We start from the raw sequence: 20,685 nt of genomic DNA, 5'->3' as shown, positions 1-20,685 counted from the left end.
AAAGGCTTTGGAAAAGGAGGAGATCATTAATATCTCATTTGGTAAATATGAGGCAAAAGCAGTCATTTAAGCATATTCCAATAAGGAATGGCAACAGGTAATATAGGACATCAACATTGTGAAATCCAACAAGAAATATGGGATAGGGAGGAAAACTAAAAGAAGCACTAAAGAGGAAAATATTCTAACAAGGTTACATTTGGGACATACTAAACTGAATAAAAATCTAAAAATAACAAATAAACACCCAACAGGAGTATGTGAGCACTGTGGATTAGAAGAGTATTTGTGTTTGTCAAAGGTTTTCCAATGAGCCAGAAATAATGAAGAATGAGCTAAGAAAGAGGGGAGTGGATGAACTAAAACTTAAAAATAGATACACTTATGGAATAGAGAGTTTATTTCATTATCTTAAAAGGATTTGATTAAGAGAATTTTGAAGATCTTAATATGATTAATTTGAAACGTTTTTTGTGTTTTTCTTAGAGGGAATGGCAAACTCTGGTTCACACTCTAACACAGTAGGTGGCGATAATGAGCCTTTACGTTGGTGCTACCCGCGATAAAACGGTAAAAGAGAAGAGGAAGTAGTCGCACATGCGCAGTACAAACAGTGTTTCCGCTGCAGCAGTGACGTTCCCAAACAGTATGGTTGTTCCTTAAAAGAGCAGGGTTGGGTACGTGTTATTGTTTTTATCTACTTATGTTGTTAACGCATAACTGCAATTCTAGATACATTGTGTTTCTAATACAGTCATGTGTTGCTTTATGCACAATTGCACATCGATTCTCGCTTCCTGACAGAAGCATGCCTGTTTTGCCATAAAGTAGTCTATGATCAGTGTTTGCGTAGCCTTCTAGTTAAAGGTTAAGAGATAATCTGTTTGATGTGTTCTAGACACGGCTGCATGTTCGATCTGTAACGTTATCTGTCATCGTGATGTTTGTTTTGTATTTTTTAAGGAGCTTTCCATGTCAGGAATGGAGGGTTATGGTATCCTTAAAGCTTTTCCTAAAGTGAAGAGACCAAAGCCCAATGAAGGGAAGGATGCGCCACCTCTCAAGAGGGCGCCTACTGAACCAATAGCAGGTCCAATTCTCATAATGGAATGTACTTGAGAAAAGCAGAATAGGCTACTTGGGTGTGCATTATACTTTTGACCCTTCGCAAAGCCCTTCCCCTTTTGCTGTGTCCGACATCAGCCAAAGCGTTTTTTTTTTCCGTTTTTTGCCACAAACACAATATAACAGTGCTACATCACATTGCCAGAGAGAATGAAAGAAAAGAAAAAAATGCAGAAAAGAAATCAAACTCTTGGCCAAGGGTCAATTCAGGCCACCTCAAGGGGTTAAGATAGATATGTTTCAATGAAAATCCCACTGTAATGAGGTTCAATAAAAGGAAGGAAGGAGGCGGGAACCGGCAAACATTTAACAAAACTTTAATTAATAAATTAAATAAACAAACAGGGAAGTAGAAGACCGGAACACAATTTTTGCAGACATTACCTTCATTTCTTCACTTGTGCTGTTGCCCGTGTTGCTATAATCTAACCACAGTTATTCTGAAAGATTATCATTGGGGACAGCAGAAATGTTAGTATACTTTTATTACAAAAACTATAGGCAACAGTATAACTTAAAATCTCTCTTTTGCAGTTATACAGGAGTGTATCACAGAATCTCGGGCCCTGTGCAAAGGCAATGTGTGGGGCCCCCCACGCTATGTATCAAGTAAATTGTTATATTCATTATTTATTACAAAAAGAGCAAGATGTTTATCCCTTCATGCGCTCTGTTGTCCGGTGTAAATTGTTTTCAAGTGAGTAGCAGTTAGCAGGCTACCCTGTATATTCTATTCCGACTTATTTTGGTTTGTATGCTGAATATAACTCTCATGGTTTCCTGCCTAATTTTTGTGAAGGCTAAGAACAGCCAATTTGGTGTTAATTTTGACCACTGAGATCAGTTTCAATCACTTAAGCAGGCTTCCAAAAGTTCTGCCTCTGAGCCGCGCTCCACCCTGTTGCTATTTTTCATTTTGTCAGATTATCAAACTAACTGGCTGTGTATTATGCGGTTTTAAGAAGTCCCTTCCGATTGTTGCTGGCCGTCTCACTGTACGAACATGATCCTAGCTATATAAGTCTGGAATCTTAGTTGTCATAATGTACAACAATAAAGACTTATTAAAACATATTTCTCCCCCAGAATTTTTTTTTTCACAATAAAAATTATTTAGTGCAGTGGGAGCGCTTTGGCTGATATCAGACATAGCAAAAGGGGGTGGGCTTTGCGAAGGGTCAATTGTGTAGTTATTGCTTTACTAGCAGCATAGAGCTACTGGAATATTTCTCTGTTACATAAGAACAATTTTTCTATGAAAACACTGCTTTGTCATAGCAGATGTGCTTTTTCTCACATTTTCAATTTATTCACACAGTTTGTTATTGTGATGAGATATTTATGGTTGTATTGTTTCAATTGACTCTTCTTTTTTTTTCAGACACAGTTTTTAAGGGAGTCACAGTATACATTGTTGCAGCTGGTATAGGGAAGGCCAGGTGTGACATATTTCATCGGCAGATCACACAAAATGGAGGTCAGACAGCATCCATATTCTCACCCATCTGTACACATGTGGTAGTGGATAATTCTGTCAATTGTGAGAGAGCTTTGAGGCTCTTAAAAGTCGATAGCCTGCCCCCTGGTGTTCAGCTGGTGAAATGCACTTGGTTGAGTGCCTGCATTAATGAGAAAAGATTATTAGGTTCCGAAGACTACAGCCTCCTTCCTCCTGAGAGGTAGGGCACCATTTGCTTACTTTTGCAAAGTTAACCATATAACCAAATGCTTGTGGTTGACTATTGTTTGACAGACTGTATTTTTGTATTTATATTAGGGCTGTCAAATGATTAATCGTGATTAATCGCATCCAGAATAAAAGTTTGTGTTTTCATAATATATGTCTGTGTAATGTGAATATTATATTTGTATTTATAAAAACATACACATACAAGCATATATTTAAGAGAAATATCAAACATAAACATTTATAAACATTTAAATAAAATTTTAATGATTGGGAAATTTGGATAAATACATCTACAGTAAATATTTCCTAAAAATACAATATATTCATGTATGTGTATGTTTCTGTGTTTATAAATACAAAAATGTACACAGACATATATTATGTCAACACAAACTTTTATTTTGGATGCGATTAATCACGATTAATCATTTGACAGCCCTAATTTATATATTTCCTCTATTGAGAAATTGGAAAGAAAAATATATTTAATGAGCATGTCCACTTAAACACTGTAATTATTTAATAAGCATGTCCACTTACACGCAGTGTTTTTCTACAGTCTCCCAGTTGCTCTCCCAATTGCTCTTGCTGTGGAGTCACATGAGCCTGTGGTTGCCACAGTGACAGAGGAAGTAGCACAGGAGCCGTTGGTTCCAACTCAAGTAGATCTCAGGGAAACGGTGAGAAAGAGTGGGACCACTTCTTAAATTGATGTTGTGTTTTTTTAACATAAAGCTTTTAAATTACTTATTTCACAGGTGCCGGACATTCAGGAAGAACATCAGGAGGACGATGGGGTATCACAGAAGGACTTAGAAGCCTTGATCAGTGGCATTCACCCTTCTGACGGCAACCAAGAACTGAGTTTGGCAGAGAATCCAGTTTTGTCTGGGAAGTGGGTTTGTTCGCAGCCATCAACAAGTAAAGGACAAAACCATAACAAGCAGATTACAGACAAGTTGGAGCCACTGGCTAAAGCTTATACGCACACAGGCGATAAATGGAGAGTTCTGGGCTACACTAAAGCAATCAATGCCCTTAAGAGCTACCATAAGCCCATCACTTCATATGAGGTCAGTTTGAGTGCAGAGAATATGTGTCAGTGAATGTTTTGGGGTGGTTTCCCAGACAGTGATTCCTTCAAAACAGGATTAGCGTTTAGTTAAATTAGGATATATAAATAGTTTGTTTTCAAAAGCATACTTTACAAACAAACATAACTGTGTGCATCCTGGGACAAAACAATCGCACTGATATAGTTTAAGAAATGTCAGTTCAAGTTGTTTTCGATCAAGACACCACTAACATGTAAATTGGTCTGGGACTAGCCTTAAACCGTGCCTGGGAAACTGCCCCATAGGGTTTATGGAGTTGATAATTTGTGTTTTTGTAAGTGTTTACTCGGAAAGTTTATTATGTCATCTTGTATGCGCTGTTCGATTTTCTTGAATTTGGCTGAGCAGTTGTTGGGGGGCTTGTCAATGTACTAGAATTCTTCTAGAACAGAAATGAAGAAAGCAGGACCAAGTGCTTGTGGGGAGGTGGTAGTGTAGCATGGTTCTTAAGTTGCTGTGTTTTTGTGCCAACCTTCTGCACTCTTAAGGTACTGTCTGTGTGACCTTTATACCTGGTAACACATGTGACACTAACAATGCAGTGACACCCCATGGAGAATCCATGGGAAAGTGATGTGATGATAACCTGATAGGATCCCCCGATGGACACCCTATAGTACTTTGATCTCTGATGCTCATCTAAAGTGCTTTTTGATATGGGCTAGCCTATTTGGGTAAACAATAATACAGTTAATTGCATTGGAATCACATGCACAGTGTATTCAAGTAAATTCAAAATGCATAATCCTTCATCACTATTATAACCTGTACGATGTTGTTTTCACATGAAGGATCGGCAGAATATTGTTGATTTATATGCCACCATTCATTTTCATTTACTGTATTTCATTATAAGACAGAATGTAAATATTTGTGTGACAAAAATAACATTGTTGCTATCGCACAGTACTTTGAATATCAAGATTCACGTACTTAAAATAAAATCAATTATAATGTAATAGCAGTTTAATCATCCAAATTACCATTACCATCTGTTTTCATTCAAATAAACCTTTGACTCAGTGTTTTCAGTCTGTTCACAGGAGGCATGCAAGATTCCAGGCATTGGTAAACGCATGGCGGAGAAGATTATGGAAATCATGGAAAGTGGACACTTGCGTAAACTGGACCATATTGGGGAGAAAGTGCCTGTTCTTGAATTGTTCACTAATATCTGGGGTGCAGGAGCAAAGACTGCTCAGATGTGGTATCAGCAGGTAAGATTGTTCATGTTCACATGGTACATTTGCAATTGCATTTTTATTTTGTTTACACATTCCTGTTGTTAAAACAACATGTTGTTAAACAAAGTGACAATAAATACAGATATCGTAAGAAGAAGAATTAATATAAAAATAGGGAAAGAAAAGGAAAGCAGAAAAACATACTAAGATATGTATAATTATACAGCAGTTCTTTCTGGTTCTCGAATCTGATTGGCTGAGAGCCATGCGATATTCGACCAAGATCACCATGGGAACTGACTTTTGAACTGCTAATATCAGTCGCTACTAAAGTAACTCTTGACTATGCTGTCCTTGCAACTGCGTGACTCTGCAGAAGTTGGACATGGGGATGCAGGGGGGAGCAAATTCCAAAGGCTGATGGCTTTTTATTTGCATGGTTTTATTTTTAACTTAACTACTATTTTTATGTTTTGTTACACTTATTGATTAAATACGCTATTCCTAATAATACAAAATTATGTCTGGAAATCATCTTGCGACCCCCCCCCCCCTAGCTGTGGCCGCCGAGACTGGCCCCGGGGAGGAGTAGTGCGCAGTCTCGGGAAAACCCCCCGGCCTGCGGGGGGCGATGGGGTATGTGGCGAGCAGGGCGGGACGAGAGCCGTGAGGGAAAGGCGTGAGGCCGGTCATGTGAGTGATAATGAGCGCCAGCTGTGCGTTCACCGGTCTCGCATCTCTCACGGAGGAGCTCAGGAAGCACAAGAGAGGAGCGACAGGAGTGTATGATGAGAGAGGACAGGGCCCGGACTTGTGTTTATGTTTTTATGGTCTTTTACTTCTGTGTTTGTTTATTTAATTTATTAATTAAAGTTTTGTTAAATGTTTGCTGGTTCCCGCCTCCTTCCTTCCTTTTATTGAACCTCATTACAGTGGGATTTTCATTGAAACATATCTATCTTAACCCCTTGAGGTGGGGCAGGACTGTCTGTTTTCCAAACAATGAAAGGTGAAGAAGTGTTTGGGAAACATGTGTGCATTATTTTTCTAGTGTAGTTTTGTCCAGCAATTGCTTAATCAATAATAATTTTTTTTAACTATTTAAGGGATTTCGCACATTGGAGGACATTAGTACTAAAGCGGTTTTGAATAACACTCTAAGGATTGGACTAAAACACTATGATGATCTCCTTGAACGCATGCCGAGAAGTGAAGCAGCTGCCATTGAAAGAAAGGTTTGTAGAGGCTATATTTTTAATAACTTGGTAACAAAGCAAACCAACAATATACTTAACATAACTTTTTTGTATATCAAAATATACATACACTGTGTATATATATATAATATATACTAAAATACCAACATACTGTACATATAGAGTTGACATTTATATTTTTACTGTGGTAAATAAATAGCATGAAAAATAACCTTCTACAGAACTGGTTATCAAAAACTAGATGAAAAACAAGTTTGTGTTGACAGCAGTAAGCCAGTTGCATCCCACTGTATTTCTCTTAAGATCTAATTGATAAAAAAGGAATAAGATGAGTCCAGCATGTGCTTTCTTCACTTGACAGAATGATATGTAGAGCATATGTTGGTAACTTATTTTGCCTTGAGCAGTTTCAAACTGCTGGAATACTGGGCAAAAATAAGGCATGGACGGCTGAGCACTTTTTGTCAGGTCCTCGTAGTACGACCTTCAGGCTTTCCAAATGTGATGTTTATTAGTCTTCTATAGTTTCTTTGGTTTTCTTTTCCAAATCAAATTAGGGGCATATTACTCCTGGGAATTTCCTTATGTCAAGTTATGAATGTTTTGTGTTCTTTAAAGGTGAGGGAGGCAGCCCACAACGTCGACACACAGCTGGTGGTTGTTGCTTGTGGTTCATACCTCAGAGGGAAAAGCACATGTGGAGATGTGGATGTTCTCATTACTCATCCGGATGGAGAATCACACAAGGGAGTTTTCAGCAAGGTGTTGCACCTCCTCCACCAAAGTGGTATGTTGTTGTCCTAAATAAAGTGTGACCTAGGCATTGTTAGCACTATACTTTATAACAGTTTAGCTACAGGAAAGTATTATCAAATAATACAGCATTTAATAACAATGAAGCTGTCCACACATCACTTAGCAAAGCTTTTATCCAAAGTGACTTACAGAGAGTTCAAGGAGCAATAAGCGATATATCATACAGGAGCAACGATACAATAGGTGCTAATACCAAGTTACTAGTTTCCGAGATAAATTTGGTGTTTACTGGCGTCCTATTCTGTGGTTTACAGGCTGCAAAATGAAGCTTTTGGCCTGCACAAGTTTTTTAAGTGCAAAACATGACACCAGTGGAGCAGCAGCTAATTACATGACAACAATTTTGTGCCAAAGGAAAAAATATGGATTTTGTTGGAATTTGAGATTTTCATAAAAAATAATTACATTAGGCTTGTCTCATGACCACAATGCTACAAGTCATAATTAAACATCTAAAATGATCTTCATTTCTTTAAGCACATTTCCTAATACAAACTGGATGCGTGTCCACTAGAATCAAAGCGTTTGCGCGTCTGGGGTTTTGGTATTGGTTTTAAAACATGCATGATCGAGAAAATAAAGTGCAGGACTGATGTTAAGAGAGTTATTTAGAGAGATAAAGTGCAGGACATGTTGCTTTATGCCGAAGAGGAAATGCCCTTGAATGGGTTTTTCAACAAGACAAACGACCCCAAACACACCAGTAAGCGAGGAGCATCTTGGTTCCAGACCAACAATATGAACATTATGATGTGGCCAGCCCAATCTCCAGACCTTAATCCAATAGAAAACTTGTGGGATGACATCATAAACGCTGTGCCTGAGGCAAAACCAAGAAATGCAGAGGAATTATGGGCTGTAGTGCAATGGTCCTGAGCTGGAATACCTGTTCACAGGTGCCAGAAGTTGGTTGACTTCATGCAACACCGATGTGAAGCAGTTCTCAGAAACTGTGGCTATACAACAAAACATTAGTGTAGTTATTCACAAGAACGCTAAATCTTCAAGCATTTTTCATTTTATACAGTAAATGTTTGACTTTGTAAAGAAAAATGCAGACACTTTTCTTCACTTTCTGTAGAGTAATAACAAATGGGAAACTTTTTCTTTCTTTTTGATTTATTGAATAGAATGTGCAGTGTTTCCAATCAATTTGTGGATTGAAATGAAAGTTATTATTAGGGTTTTGAGTAGAGCTCAACCGATTCATTGTTTTTGCCGATTAATATGTCCGGATAACAATAACCATGGTTAATAGGCAAAAAACCCCACAAATCGTTTTTCCTGGTTGCTTTTGCTCCAGACGCAGCAGGGGAAGATTTACTGATATGCAATGAAAGAGTATGGAGTAAAACAGCGACCTCTAGAGGCGGAAATAAAAATAATACTGACAGCCTGTGTGGAGACACACATTTAAGACTACACTATGCACGGAGCCGCTACATTATTGGTGGATTTAAATATTGACAATGACAAGGTAGAGCACATTTTGAGCTCTGCTCTAATTGGCTGTTTCACAGCACTACTCATTTCAGAAGCTCACACAGCAAACAGATCGCTACTGTCCATCATGAATAATGTAACGATTAGGCATCCTCACAGGTTCCGAAGAACAACAAGGTGAATGAATGTTGCCGTCCCATTCGCCAAGTTCACTGGCCTTTTCGAAGTATAATCAGAGATGGTAGGTTCTCAAGTCAAACCCCAATCTGTCAGTTTTGACACAACATTGAGAGACCGACAGAAAAGGAACTGCTGGACACCTGTGTATTTTTTATAATAAGACTCGCATGTGGTTGAATTCTTTAAAATTAAGCTTTACTCCTGAGACTTTCAGTGGGTTGTCCTCATTTTTGCATCACCCTAATTTGAGTTTGTTCTCTAAGTTATATTATTAACCTTACTTTCATGTTATAAGTTTAACAGGTGTTATATAAAATGTTTTGTCAACATTTTGGAAATTGTTTTTGCGATTATTGAGATATGGTTTAAAATGTTACTTTTCAAAGATGTACTCATTTATGCTGAGGACTGTATATATGGCAGGTGACCCAAGGCTGTTCTCTAATTGGCTTGCATCTGAACGACATCGGGGCACAGCTCTGTGCGCACTAGAACCTACTACTTTTGCTAATAGCGTATCAATGTTGATGCATAAGTAATCCCTGTTATTATTAAGTACTTACACTAGTAAACTGTAGTAAATTGTAACATGCTGTTATATTTTCTAGCTAAAGATTTTATCAAGATATTCAGTAGTACTAACTATAGTTGTTGTGCTTGTGTAGCTTACCACAAATAAAAGAGGAGACACCCAATGGGCTGTTACTATTCTTTACTGAACCAAATTTAACTGACACGTTTATCTCGTATTTTGTTACAGAGGGCACATGGATGGCCAACAGAATTACACACTCTAGGATGGTCATTATTAACTATTTCAGAGTTTCCTGAACACTCCATACACCAAAATAGGGAATTGATAAAAACTGTATGATGAAACTAGAAAATTCCGTATTATAGTCATATTTACTATGGTACAGTTAATTAAAGTACTGTAGTAGAATGCCTAGATGCTACGGCGTTTTTTTAAGTATACTGCTATATTTTCATCTGGCACCTTATTACTGTTAATAAACAGCATTAAATGCTTTGATAGTTAACCCTTTTAACCCTTTGTTCAGCTAAGCAGCGAGGATATGTTTACATAACATGTCAAATGTTTTTCTTTATGTTGCTCCCCCTAAAAAAAGAACCCCTCCACCACTGCTGTGTCCAACTGTGTTATTTTGGATTCTGCAGTCTCCGCTCTAGACATTTTAAAATAGGATTCTCACAAAGACATACTTACATGTTGTTTGTATTTCCCACCCAGGTTTCCTGATTGATGACCTTGTTAGCCATGAGGAGAATGGTGAGCAAAAGAAGTACATGGGTATCTGTCGGCTTCCTGGCCCTTCACAGCACCACAGACGCTTGGACATCATTGTTGTACCCTATGCTGAATTTGCATGTGCTCTTCTGTACTTTACTGGTTCTGCCCACTTCAATCGATCAATGAGAGCATTGGCTAAGACCAAACGCATGAGCCTCTCAGAGCACTCGCTGAACTGTGATGTTGTGCGGCTGCGTGGCGTGAAGTTAGTGGCGGGGAGACCTTTACACACACCGACAGAAAAGGATGTTTTCAAACACCTCGGTATACCTTACAGAGAACCATGTGAGAGAGACTGGTGACAGTGTGGGATTCTTATGATATGAATTTGACTGCATATTTAGGGGTCAAGCCCTTATCTCTGCTAAACTTGGTATGGTTCGTCTTTACTATATATATATTTACTATATATATAAAGTTATTGGCTAGCCCACCCCCCCTAAATTGGTCAAGGGGTATAACGAAATTCATTAAAATGCTTATAACATATGAAAAATTCATCATCATGTCAATTGATTTACATTGCTAGATTTTTTGGCTCAAGCCGTGTACCTTAAGGGTCATGTGGCTATATATTCACAACACTTGTGTATTACACCAAACTTTGTATGTATTCTCACTGACACATCTTATCTGCCACATAAAAACTTGGTGATACGCCACCTGGTGGCCAAATGTTATAAGCCATAATATTGTGTTCTAAGTTCCTTTTGTTGTGTTTTTAAACTTTACAAAATGAGGTGAGTGTATTGTTCCAGAGACAACAAATAAAGATACAAAGAATGGCTCGAACTGGTGTCTTATGCTTTGTGTTCCACAAGGAATAGTCTCCACTACAACCACTCCTCCTCTAGCAAATGCACTTCATCTTATACAACACATTACTGCAACCTGCAGGCATAAATCAGTACTCATCACATATTAGATACTCATTACATCTCTTTTCCTTTTTTTTAACCATTAGATTCACAATTACTAATAATTTACATCAGCCCAACTGTAAAATAATCAGCAATCAATTTAGATATGTAAAAAATCAACATTCAATTAAATTGCCTTTTTTCTGGAGAAGGGGGCAATCGAGCCCGTCCCTCTGACCGAGATGTCTTAGGGGCAGGGCCAGACGGAATCTGCAGACTTTTTTGTTAATTCTGCACAGAATTTTTTTCTTAATCTGCGGAATTCTGCAGAATAGTTTTTAAATTGTTTGAAATTGTGTTATAAGTCAATTTTTAGTTTTTAAAGTGAATAGTAAATAGTAAAATCAAGAATAACATTTATTTGTGCTTTACAATCAATCAATACAAATGTAATTGGAATAACTAGTTTTTTATGTTAATTTCAGAATAGTCTGTTTGGAAAGGAAGACAACAAGTAATTTAACAGAGAAAAACTTAGGTGTTTGCATCTGATTTTTAGTGTTGAACTTTTCAATCAGCATCATCGAGGGAAAAAGTCTCTCAAGTCTCAAGAACAGTCTTATTAACATAAAATAAATAGTTGACCCAACAAATCTGAGGTTTGGGGCTCAAATATAATCTCTGGTATTGAACTTGGCAATCAGCATCAAACACCATTATTGAATATAGACCTACTTGTTTATTTATAATATATATTTTACATGCAGAATGACATATTTTTATAATGATGATCATACATGTAAACTGTGTTCACAGCTTTAAACTCTGACGATCTCAGTCGTGTTTTTGACGACTTTGATGGATCTTTCAGTGATACTGTTTCAGCACATGGGATGAAGAAGAAAGGAATTAATGTGGAAAAAAACATAAGCGCTTTAACAAACTTGTTCGCATTGTTGTGTGTGAGTTTGCTGCGTCTGATTACGCAGCGCTTCTTAAACCCAAGTATAATGTGTAGGCTAAGCTAACTTTTATCAACAAAAACACGTGATGCAATACGAACACGACAACCATATCGTGTGTACATTTATATACACAGGCTGCTTAATTAGCTGCATTTTTACTTTTGCTTTGCGTGAGGTTAAATTTGCTTGTTCTGTAGCCTACTTTAGAAACGATCACGATCTATAAGATTCCCTCGAGAAGTAGACTGTGGATATCTTTGGAATCGTTCACGCCATAAAATCGTCAGATTGCAACCCTAAACAGCAGAGTACTTGATGCGTACTCAATATTCCGCGGAAATATCCGCGGATACCCGTGGACGCGGATTCCGACTGGCCCTGCTTAGGGGTGACAACCTCTACTTCATTTCCCCTGAGTAAGGTGGGGGGCTGCGCAAAGGCGCATACCGGAGTCCGTCTGACATCAGGATTGGTTTGTGGTTATCGACCCGAAGGACGTGTACTTCGTGCCTTGATTCTCCAGCAGACCGTTTCCTCGGTTTTTGCTCTCAAGGGTCGAGCTTACAAGTAGAGCCTCCTCCCCCTCGGTCTGGCCCTCCGTCCCTGTGCCTTCACGAAGGTCACAGAGGCTATCTCACTCCCCCCAGGAGCTGGGCGTGCGCATGCTAACTATCTTGACGACTGACCTATCTTGGCACTCGTGGGATCTGTGGCCTACGCACTGGGACCATGTGCCTAGCACCTCGACCGATTGGGCTTACGGGTCAACCTGGACAAGAGCATGCTCTCCCCTTCCGGAGCAGCTCTTTTCCCGGTATGGGACTAAACTCTGGTTCCCTGGAGAGCGTGGCACGCCGGCACAGGGCGTGTTCCCATCGCGTCTATGTGCACCCTAAACCCTTGGATATGTCCCACTCCGGGCTGGAGTCCCAGTAGAGCAAGTGGGAGGCGTGCCGTTCGCCTCCCTGCTCGGTTGGGGTGCGGTGTGCAACGGGCAGGCAGTGCTGGGGCGCTGGACGGGCCCCTGCCTTCAGTGGCAATCCAATTGCCTAAGGTTGCGGACAGCTTGCCTTGCAATTTAGAGGCCCCTGCCTCTCATTTGGTGCAAGCACATGCTGCAGACAGCGTAGCATATCCCGGACGACCTCGATCAGACAGCCGATGTGCTCTTTGCAGGTCGCTCCGCAGAAGTTGGTGACTACATCCCTGCGGTCCAGCGCATTGGGAGCAGTGGGGCCAGGCACAGGGAGTCCTGTTTGCCCCTGCACACCTCCCATTGGCCGCTTAGGTACTCCCATGGACCCTGGACGGGACGAGAAGATCCAAAGGGACCTGTCTCCCGCTCTCGTGAGCATGGTCCCTCGGGCAAGAGCACTACCACTAGGCAACTGTCGCTATAAGTGGTGCCTCTTCTCGCCCTGCTGCACTTTCTGCTGCACAGAGTGCCTTTATCTATGTCGTGCTGGGCAGCACGACCCGATCAGTAGATTCCTAAGGGGCACGCAGGGGGCTAATACCTACCCAGGGGGCTAATCTGTACCCTCCTGGGACCTTAACATGGTCCTGGTGGGCCTGTGTAATACCCCGTTGGAGCCCCTGGAGAACCCGGCCTTTCTTGAAGGATGAAGACGCTTCACCTGTTGGTGCTCCATCAGGAGGGTAGGGGATCAGCATGCAATCCGTGTGCTAGACCCCAACCTGGCCACATGCCCAGAGTCCCCACCACCCCCACGCGGACTAGGTGGTGGGGAACCTGCAGGCGCTCCCCCAGGGAGGAAGTCCCAACCCTTTTCCTGTCGTGCCCAGTACGCGCCCTGCAACTCTACTCGGACTGAACACAGAGATCTCGCTCTGAGCAGCTCTTTGACTGTGCCAGGGGACAGCGGGGGGCTGTCTCCAAACAGAGACTGGATCGTGGACGCCATCCCTTGGCTTGCCGATCTCAGTAGTGACGCTCACTCCGCCGGGGTGCAGCCTCCTCGTGGGCACGGGCTCAGAGCACCTCTCTGGCAGACATCTGCAGAGCCTTTTTTTCCGCACTGGCATTGAACCTGTGTCGGACCAGGTCTTGAGTGAGACAGACGGTGGCAGGGCGTAGGCCTACGAAGCGCCCTCTTCAGGCAAGTAAACGCGCTATTCCAGCCTCCCTACTTCCTCCATTAGATGAAGTATAGGCATTCCTTCCATCACCAAGCACTTGGGTAGTCCCGTCTGACGCTTTCTCACTCTTGGTTTCCCTGTCGGCGAACCTGTGACCTCCCCTCGGTGGTCTCCACCGCTTGCGTGCACCCCTGGGTTGGGCCCGCACTACTAGTCCCATGAGTTCTCCCCACTGGTGAGACAGTATAGGTATTCCACATATGAACTCCCTTCAGCAGATGTGGTCTCCATAGCGTCCCCCCCGCAGGCGATTGGGTAGCGCTTCCCAGTGCTCCTCCAGAGTAGCAAGGCCACCGCCTGAAAGGCTGGTAGTAAGAACCCCATTTGCAAAGTTCATTGGCCTTTTCAAAGAGTCGGAGATGATTGGTTCTCAAGTCAAACCCCATTCTGTCAGTCTCGACACAACGTCTCTGTGGTGAGGAAGGCGGGACGAGAGCCGTGACGCGGGGCCGGTGGCGTGAGTGATAAGTGGAAGCAGCTGTGCGCGCACCGGTCCCGCATCTTATCACGGAGGAGATTGGGAGCTTAAAAGGATGTTCGGCAGGACTGTTGACGAGAGAGGACCGGGCCCGAAACTGTGTTTAGTTTGTGTATGTTTTATGGCCGGCAGTCTACCGTGAGGTGGCTGTCGGTCAGTTACATCAGTGTTTATTGTTTATTTAATTAAAGTTTTATTGTTCAAATGTTCGCCGGTTCCCGCCTCCTTCCTTCCCTTATAACGAACTTTGCTACAGTCTCGTTCCCTCCATCAGGGAACCGTGGTTACATATGTAACCAAGATGTTTCTTTTGCTTTTCTGCTTATGCTTATACATGCTTATAACTTTTAAACGAAATGTGATATCTTCATCAAATTTTACACGTTGATTTATGGGCACGGTCTGAGAACACACAAAAAAGGTTGTGGGGTTGCGTCACCTAGTGACCTTTTAATTAAACAAAACGTTTACTAGGTTCTGATTAACTTCAAAATTTACACTTTGTGTATTTACACGAAAGTGTGTACGTATCATCATTGGCTCATCTTGTTCACCCCATTGAAATTTGGTGACAGTGCCACCAAGCAATTTTCTTGTGTTCTAAACTTCAAAATGTGATTATCTGACATGTCCCAAAAATTTCCTTGATCTGCTTTTGTAGGCATTTGGGAATTTTGCCGTAAAATGCAGTATATTAAAAACGCAATGGTGGATCGCTACGAAACTTAGTATGGTTCATCAAGGTCATGTTCTGAGAGGACCCGTACAGTTACCCTAGCCGTCAAGAGATAAAACGAAATGTTTAATCTGCTTTTAACATATGAGGAGATCAACATAATGTTATTCTATTCAAATTTTTATATTTGTTGGCTCAAGACGAGTTCATTGATATCAAAGTTGTCAAAAATACACCATACTTCCTGTCTGTCATATTGAATTATATAAAAAACATACTTTTTTCGAACTAAAAAACTGTCAGATTTGCACTGAATTTTGTATATAGCTTCTAGTGACATCTAGATGTGAGGTCATGTTTCTGTATTTTCGCGACAATTTTTTTGATTGACACGAAACTTGATATGCATCATCACCGGATAGACTTCTCTCTTTCCGATGATGGTGACAGCGCTAACTTGTGGTCAAAAGTTATAACCCATTACATTGTGGTATTTCTGCTTTTACATATCTGCTGTGCAGAAACTAATCTTCAGAAATGTCCACATTTATTTCCCTTTGTGCCCTTGTAGGGCTTGACCCCGTAATTGCTGCTTGCAGCTATATTTTATATTTTGTGTTCATATTTATGACAGATTTTATATTCTTCTTTCAACTTTCTCTTTAATATACGAGACTTCTATTTTAGAGTGTTACTGGTTTGTATTTGACACTCTGACAATGACACATTTTCACAAATGATTAAATGTTCCTGTAGCTCAGTTGGTAGAGCATTGTGTTGACAGATAATGGGTTCCTCGAGGAAAACCCATGATAAAAACAGTAATACCAAATACACTGTAAGCTGCTTAGCATAAAATCGTCAAATGCACAAAAGCCATTTTCTTAACTATTTGAAAAAGACCCAGATCATCTTTGGTTTATTTCAAATAAAACATCAAACTAAAACCGGTTTAAGGAAAAGAGAGTCAAACTAATTGCCTGAAAATTACCTGAAGTAGGAATGTGAAATCTTAAATTCATAATCAACCATACTGATCTCTGATCCCTAGCTGATAATGATCAATAAATAATATTTCTTTACATCGCCTATTTTCATGGAGTTTTGTATTCTCTTGCATTCCTTAAAACAGAAAGGAATGTATTTGAATTGCCTTTGCACAAATTAAGTCTTTGTGTCGTTCCCTTATGATCATGTTATTCATGACAGCGTCCATCAAGGATGCTGTCACCTCATGTTAACTAGTTGCTTCCCAAAACATCAGAAAACTTCACGTGGGAACTTACACACACACGCTCATTCCATTAAGTGTGACCGTTTATGGAGTTCATTGGCTGGACCAGCAGCGAAGTACCCTCCTCCCGTCCAGCTGCGCCACCGGATTGGGTGGCGAGGTCGCCTGTCACCGAGACATCAGTGGAGGCACGAGTTCGCGTTGCTCCCCCTCAAGTGCGATCAGTTTCAGCCGCGTTAGAGACCTGATGTACGAGTCAAGGCGACGCGCAGCAAAGATGAAGCCGGACTCCGATTGGCTCTGATTTTAAAAGCCCTTTTCATTGAAGAGGCTGTTCATTATCATGATTGCAGAACCGTCGGTTCCACTACCCCCTAAAAAAATGGCGTCACTTAGCCGGGTCCGAGCTTTTACCTTGATTTTTCTAACTGCAAGCTGTTATTTAGTTACCCCGACAAGTGGCAAAGAAGCAGGAGAAGAAGAGACGGTGATCATCGGACTGAGACTGGAGGATACGGATGACATTTCTTTTATGGATAAGGGCTATTTGCGGGTCAGTGAGAGGTCTCGAGTGAGACTTAGAGTGTTTGGGCAAAACATCAACAACGAGACCTGGTCCAAAATTGCCTTTACGGAACACGAGAGAAGTCGAGTTATTGGAAACATCGACAGCTCTTCGGGGGACAACAAGAGCCAGGAGCATCCGTGTGGCATTAGAACTTCAGATATTTTGCTCTTGCCCAACATAATTTTAAGTCGCAAGACATCTGGTATCGTGGAAATCCTGGTCAAACCTCTGCGAAAGACCGAGAGAAGCAAAGAGTACTACCTGTGCGTTGCCACTTCCACACCTGCCGTGGTTGGCATGCACGACCCGTGGACAGAAAACACGTGGATCTATCATGATGGAGAGGACACCAAAGTGATCGTGGTTGAAGAGAAAAAGTTTCTGCTCCCTTTCTGGCTTCAGGTGATCTTTATTTCAATGTTGCTGTGCCTCTCGGGTATGTTCAGCGGGTTGAACTTGGGTCTGATGGCTCTCGACCCCATGGAGTTGCAGATCGTTCAGAACTGCGGGACGGAAAAGGAGAAGAATTACGCGAGGAAGATTGAACCCGTCAGGAGCCAAGGAAACTATTTGCTTTGCTCGCTTCTTTTGGGGAACGTTTTGGTGAACACCACCTTGACCATTTTGTTGGATGATATTGCCGGTTCGGGGTTGATAGCTGTAGTGATGTCCACCATTGGCATTGTCATATTCGGGGAGATTGTGCCTCAAGCTATATGTTCACGGCACGGTCTTGCTGTGGGTGCGAATACAATCTTCTTGACCAAATTCTTCATGCTGCTCACGTTTCCTGCGTCCTATCCCGTAAGTAAACTATTAGATTATCTACTCGGACAAGAGATCGGCACCGTGTACAATCGAGAGAAACTTTTGGAGATGCTGAGGGTCACGGATCCGTATAACGATCTGGTGAAGGAGGAGTTGAACATCATTCAGGGTGCACTGGAGCTGAGGACTAAAACCGTGGAAGATGTGATGACTCCGTTGCGCGACTGCTTCATGATCACCAGCGATGCTACGCTGGATTTCAACACAATGAGTGAGATCATGGAGAGCGGCTACACACGCATTCCGGTGTTCGAGGGGGACAGATCCAACATCGTGGACCTGCTATTCGTGAAGGACCTGGCGTTCGTGGATCCCGACGACTGCACCCCGCTGAAGACGATCACTAAGTTCTACAGCCATAATTTACATTTCGTTTTCAACGATACAAAACTTGATGCGATGCTGGAGGAGTTTAAGAAAGGTGAGAGTGCGCTCGTATTTCTAATTTACTGATGCAATGAATCATTGCTTTGGTTTTCGTTGTGCGTATTTTTTAAATGTTGCTTTGGTTGTTTTTGGCGACGTTTCTAGTTAGGCCTACTCGAGTAAGTTTAAGTATAATGTTACATTACAGCATGGCCATAACATATACCTATTCAAAGTCTTATGGAGTGTTTTCTTAATAGGCCTACCTTAATTTTTATTGAGTATTTAATCATTAACATACGTAAAGAAAGAACAGCCTTATTGCCAAACCTGTTGCAGCATCCTTTCGGGCGTCCCTATTTCTTTGACTACTATTTTGGGTTGTCAGTTTTGGACTTCACTTGCTGCTCTTTCACAACGTGTGTGTGTACAGGGAAGTGATTTCACTAATATGCTATCGCAATGTGCCCTCACACAACAAAGGGGTTAATGCTCGCAGCAGAGGTGAGAGTGTAGTGATGCAATGGAAATACACAGCAGGTGTACTCACAGTTGTTAACAGAGGACTTGGGGGGTTATTAGGTGTAATACTTTATAATTCAATAGCATGCTAGATTAACAAACCGTGTTTTAAATTACACACACAAACGTAAGATTAACTATAGGAATTATTTTAATAAAAAAATGTGATGTAAAGGAAACGTATAAATTTTTATTCATGCTATATTATTAAGTCCCCAAAAAGATTATAAAAAGACAAACTTTTACAGTGTTCTTGAACAAAAATTCAAAGGGATTATTAACTTGACAGTTGAAAGGACAAAAACAGCGCTCAGTGCTCATGACCGTGCTCAAGACACAGCAATAATGCACAGCAGTGAGTGAGTGAGTGAGTGAGTGAGTGAGTGAGTGAGTGAGTGAGTGTGCGTGCGTGTGTGTGAGTGATGTGACACTTTTGTTCATGGCTGCTCTCCAGAGGTCATTATAAGCCGGTGTTAATTATTCTAATGCCTCTTTTGGAGCTGCACAGCCAAGCAAAGCAGGAACAATACATCAATCCTGCCAAGCACACCTAGTGTAAATTCTTTTTCTTTGATGTTGCTATTTTTTATGGTTTTCTACTGCTGACTTGGGTGATTACATTTGAAAATAAGGTAGATGATGCTGACACAAATGTCTTTTAACTAATTAGGACCCCAGATAGGGGTAAAAATGACCTTAAAGATCAGTCTAACATTCCTGAAGCCGCAGACTACTTTCTTTATGACTTATAATCATAACAATGTCACACAGTGCAATTATAAAAAATATGTATAATTTTATAATTACTATGTATATAAAATTTATATATTAAAATTACCCAAAGATAACATTTGCTGCAGCTCTCGATTATTTTAGTAATCGAGTATTCCACCAATCATTCCATCGATTAATCGAGTATTCGGATAACAAGTACTTTTTCTTTATTAAAGAGCAATACCATTTAGTTATCTAAATATATATAATATATAGGAGAAAATAAGACATGTCACTTAAAATTAACAACTACTTTGTTTCCTTTTTAGAAAAAGTAAAAATTGTATTGCCGAAATTGCATACATTAATATCTTTGAAAAATTAACCCATTTAGTACATTCCATTGCCATATTACATTCAAAATGCAATATAATATAAATATATTATTAAGAAACATTAATAAAAATAGAAAGAATAAATTGAAATCGTAACAACTAACTTCAGCTTATGCATGATGCATTTAGCTACCTAAATTAGTTTACCTTTTTCAAAGTTCTGTTTTAAAACTGTTTTAGTATTAGTATAGCTTATTTTTGAATGTGTATTTGATAGCTTCACTGAACTGGAGATTAAGTTCATGTGTTCATGGGCCCTATCGTACACCCCGCGCAAGGCGCTGCGCAAGTGTTTTTGCTAGTTTCAGCCCGACGCAGATCTCATTTTCCCGTCCTATGCCACGTTGTTTAAATATTCATTTGTGCGCCCATGGGCATGTTGGTCTTAAAAAGTACAGGGCTGAGAAGCAGTCATTGCTGTCTGCTTCACGTAACAAAGTACACAGAGACAAATGTATTGAAATGTCATGAATCTAGTAAAAGAAAGATCTGCAAGCTTTCATGTCTTTTATCCTGAACTCAGTAACCCTCTAATAATTTGCCTTTGATAATATGTGATCATTATCTGTGATTTATGCCTGTTAAGAACAGTCATGTTAACCCTTTATAGGTCACTCATTGAAATACTTAGAAATTGTCAATTTCAACCCTGGAGAGTGTTATTGGAGACTTTTTAACTTTTGTGACTTAAAAAGAAAAAATCATTTTTATATTGTAAATTAAGTTGCCATATACAGTTCCTTAAAATAAATGCATAAAACATATATACAAAAGTGTGGCTTGCTAGATGCATCGGGCGTATGTCTAAAAATGGTCACTTACCTGAACGGGGCATAT

General features: G+C 40.5%; 2 protein-coding genes across 2 annotated transcripts in view; both read left to right on the top strand.

Moving 5' to 3' along the window:
- Positions 1–541: 541 nt before the first annotated feature.
- On the top strand, positions 542–10,872 carry poll (polymerase (DNA directed), lambda). The gene is made up of 9 exons (XM_079463324.1): positions 542–677; positions 964–1,090; positions 2,507–2,804; positions 3,375–3,495; positions 3,574–3,888; positions 4,974–5,147; positions 6,221–6,349; positions 6,950–7,118; positions 10,023–10,872. The coding sequence occupies exons 2-9, from the start codon at positions 973–975 to the stop codon at positions 10,382–10,384; spliced, it is 1,686 nt and encodes a 561-aa protein (XP_079319450.1). The 5' UTR covers positions 542–677; positions 964–972; the 3' UTR covers positions 10,385–10,872.
- Positions 10,873–16,591: 5,719 nt separating this feature from the next.
- LOC306897720 (metal transporter CNNM2-like) overlaps positions 16,592–20,685 on the top strand; it is a 33,947-nt gene continuing 29,853 nt past the window's right edge. The window contains exon 1 of the mRNA XM_079462711.1: positions 16,592–18,272. Within this exon, the coding sequence (XP_079318837.1) occupies positions 16,799–18,272 (1,474 nt within the window). The 5' untranslated portion in view covers positions 16,592–16,798. The remainder of the gene's footprint in view (positions 18,273–20,685) is intronic.

This window comes from Barbatula barbatula (genome assembly GCF_947034865.1).
Source record: "Barbatula barbatula genome assembly, chromosome: 8".
NCBI lineage: Eukaryota > Metazoa > Chordata > Actinopteri > Cypriniformes > Nemacheilidae > Barbatula > Barbatula barbatula.
The sequence above is the reverse complement of the archived record's forward strand: the minus strand, read 5'-3'. Positions and strand labels throughout refer to the sequence as shown.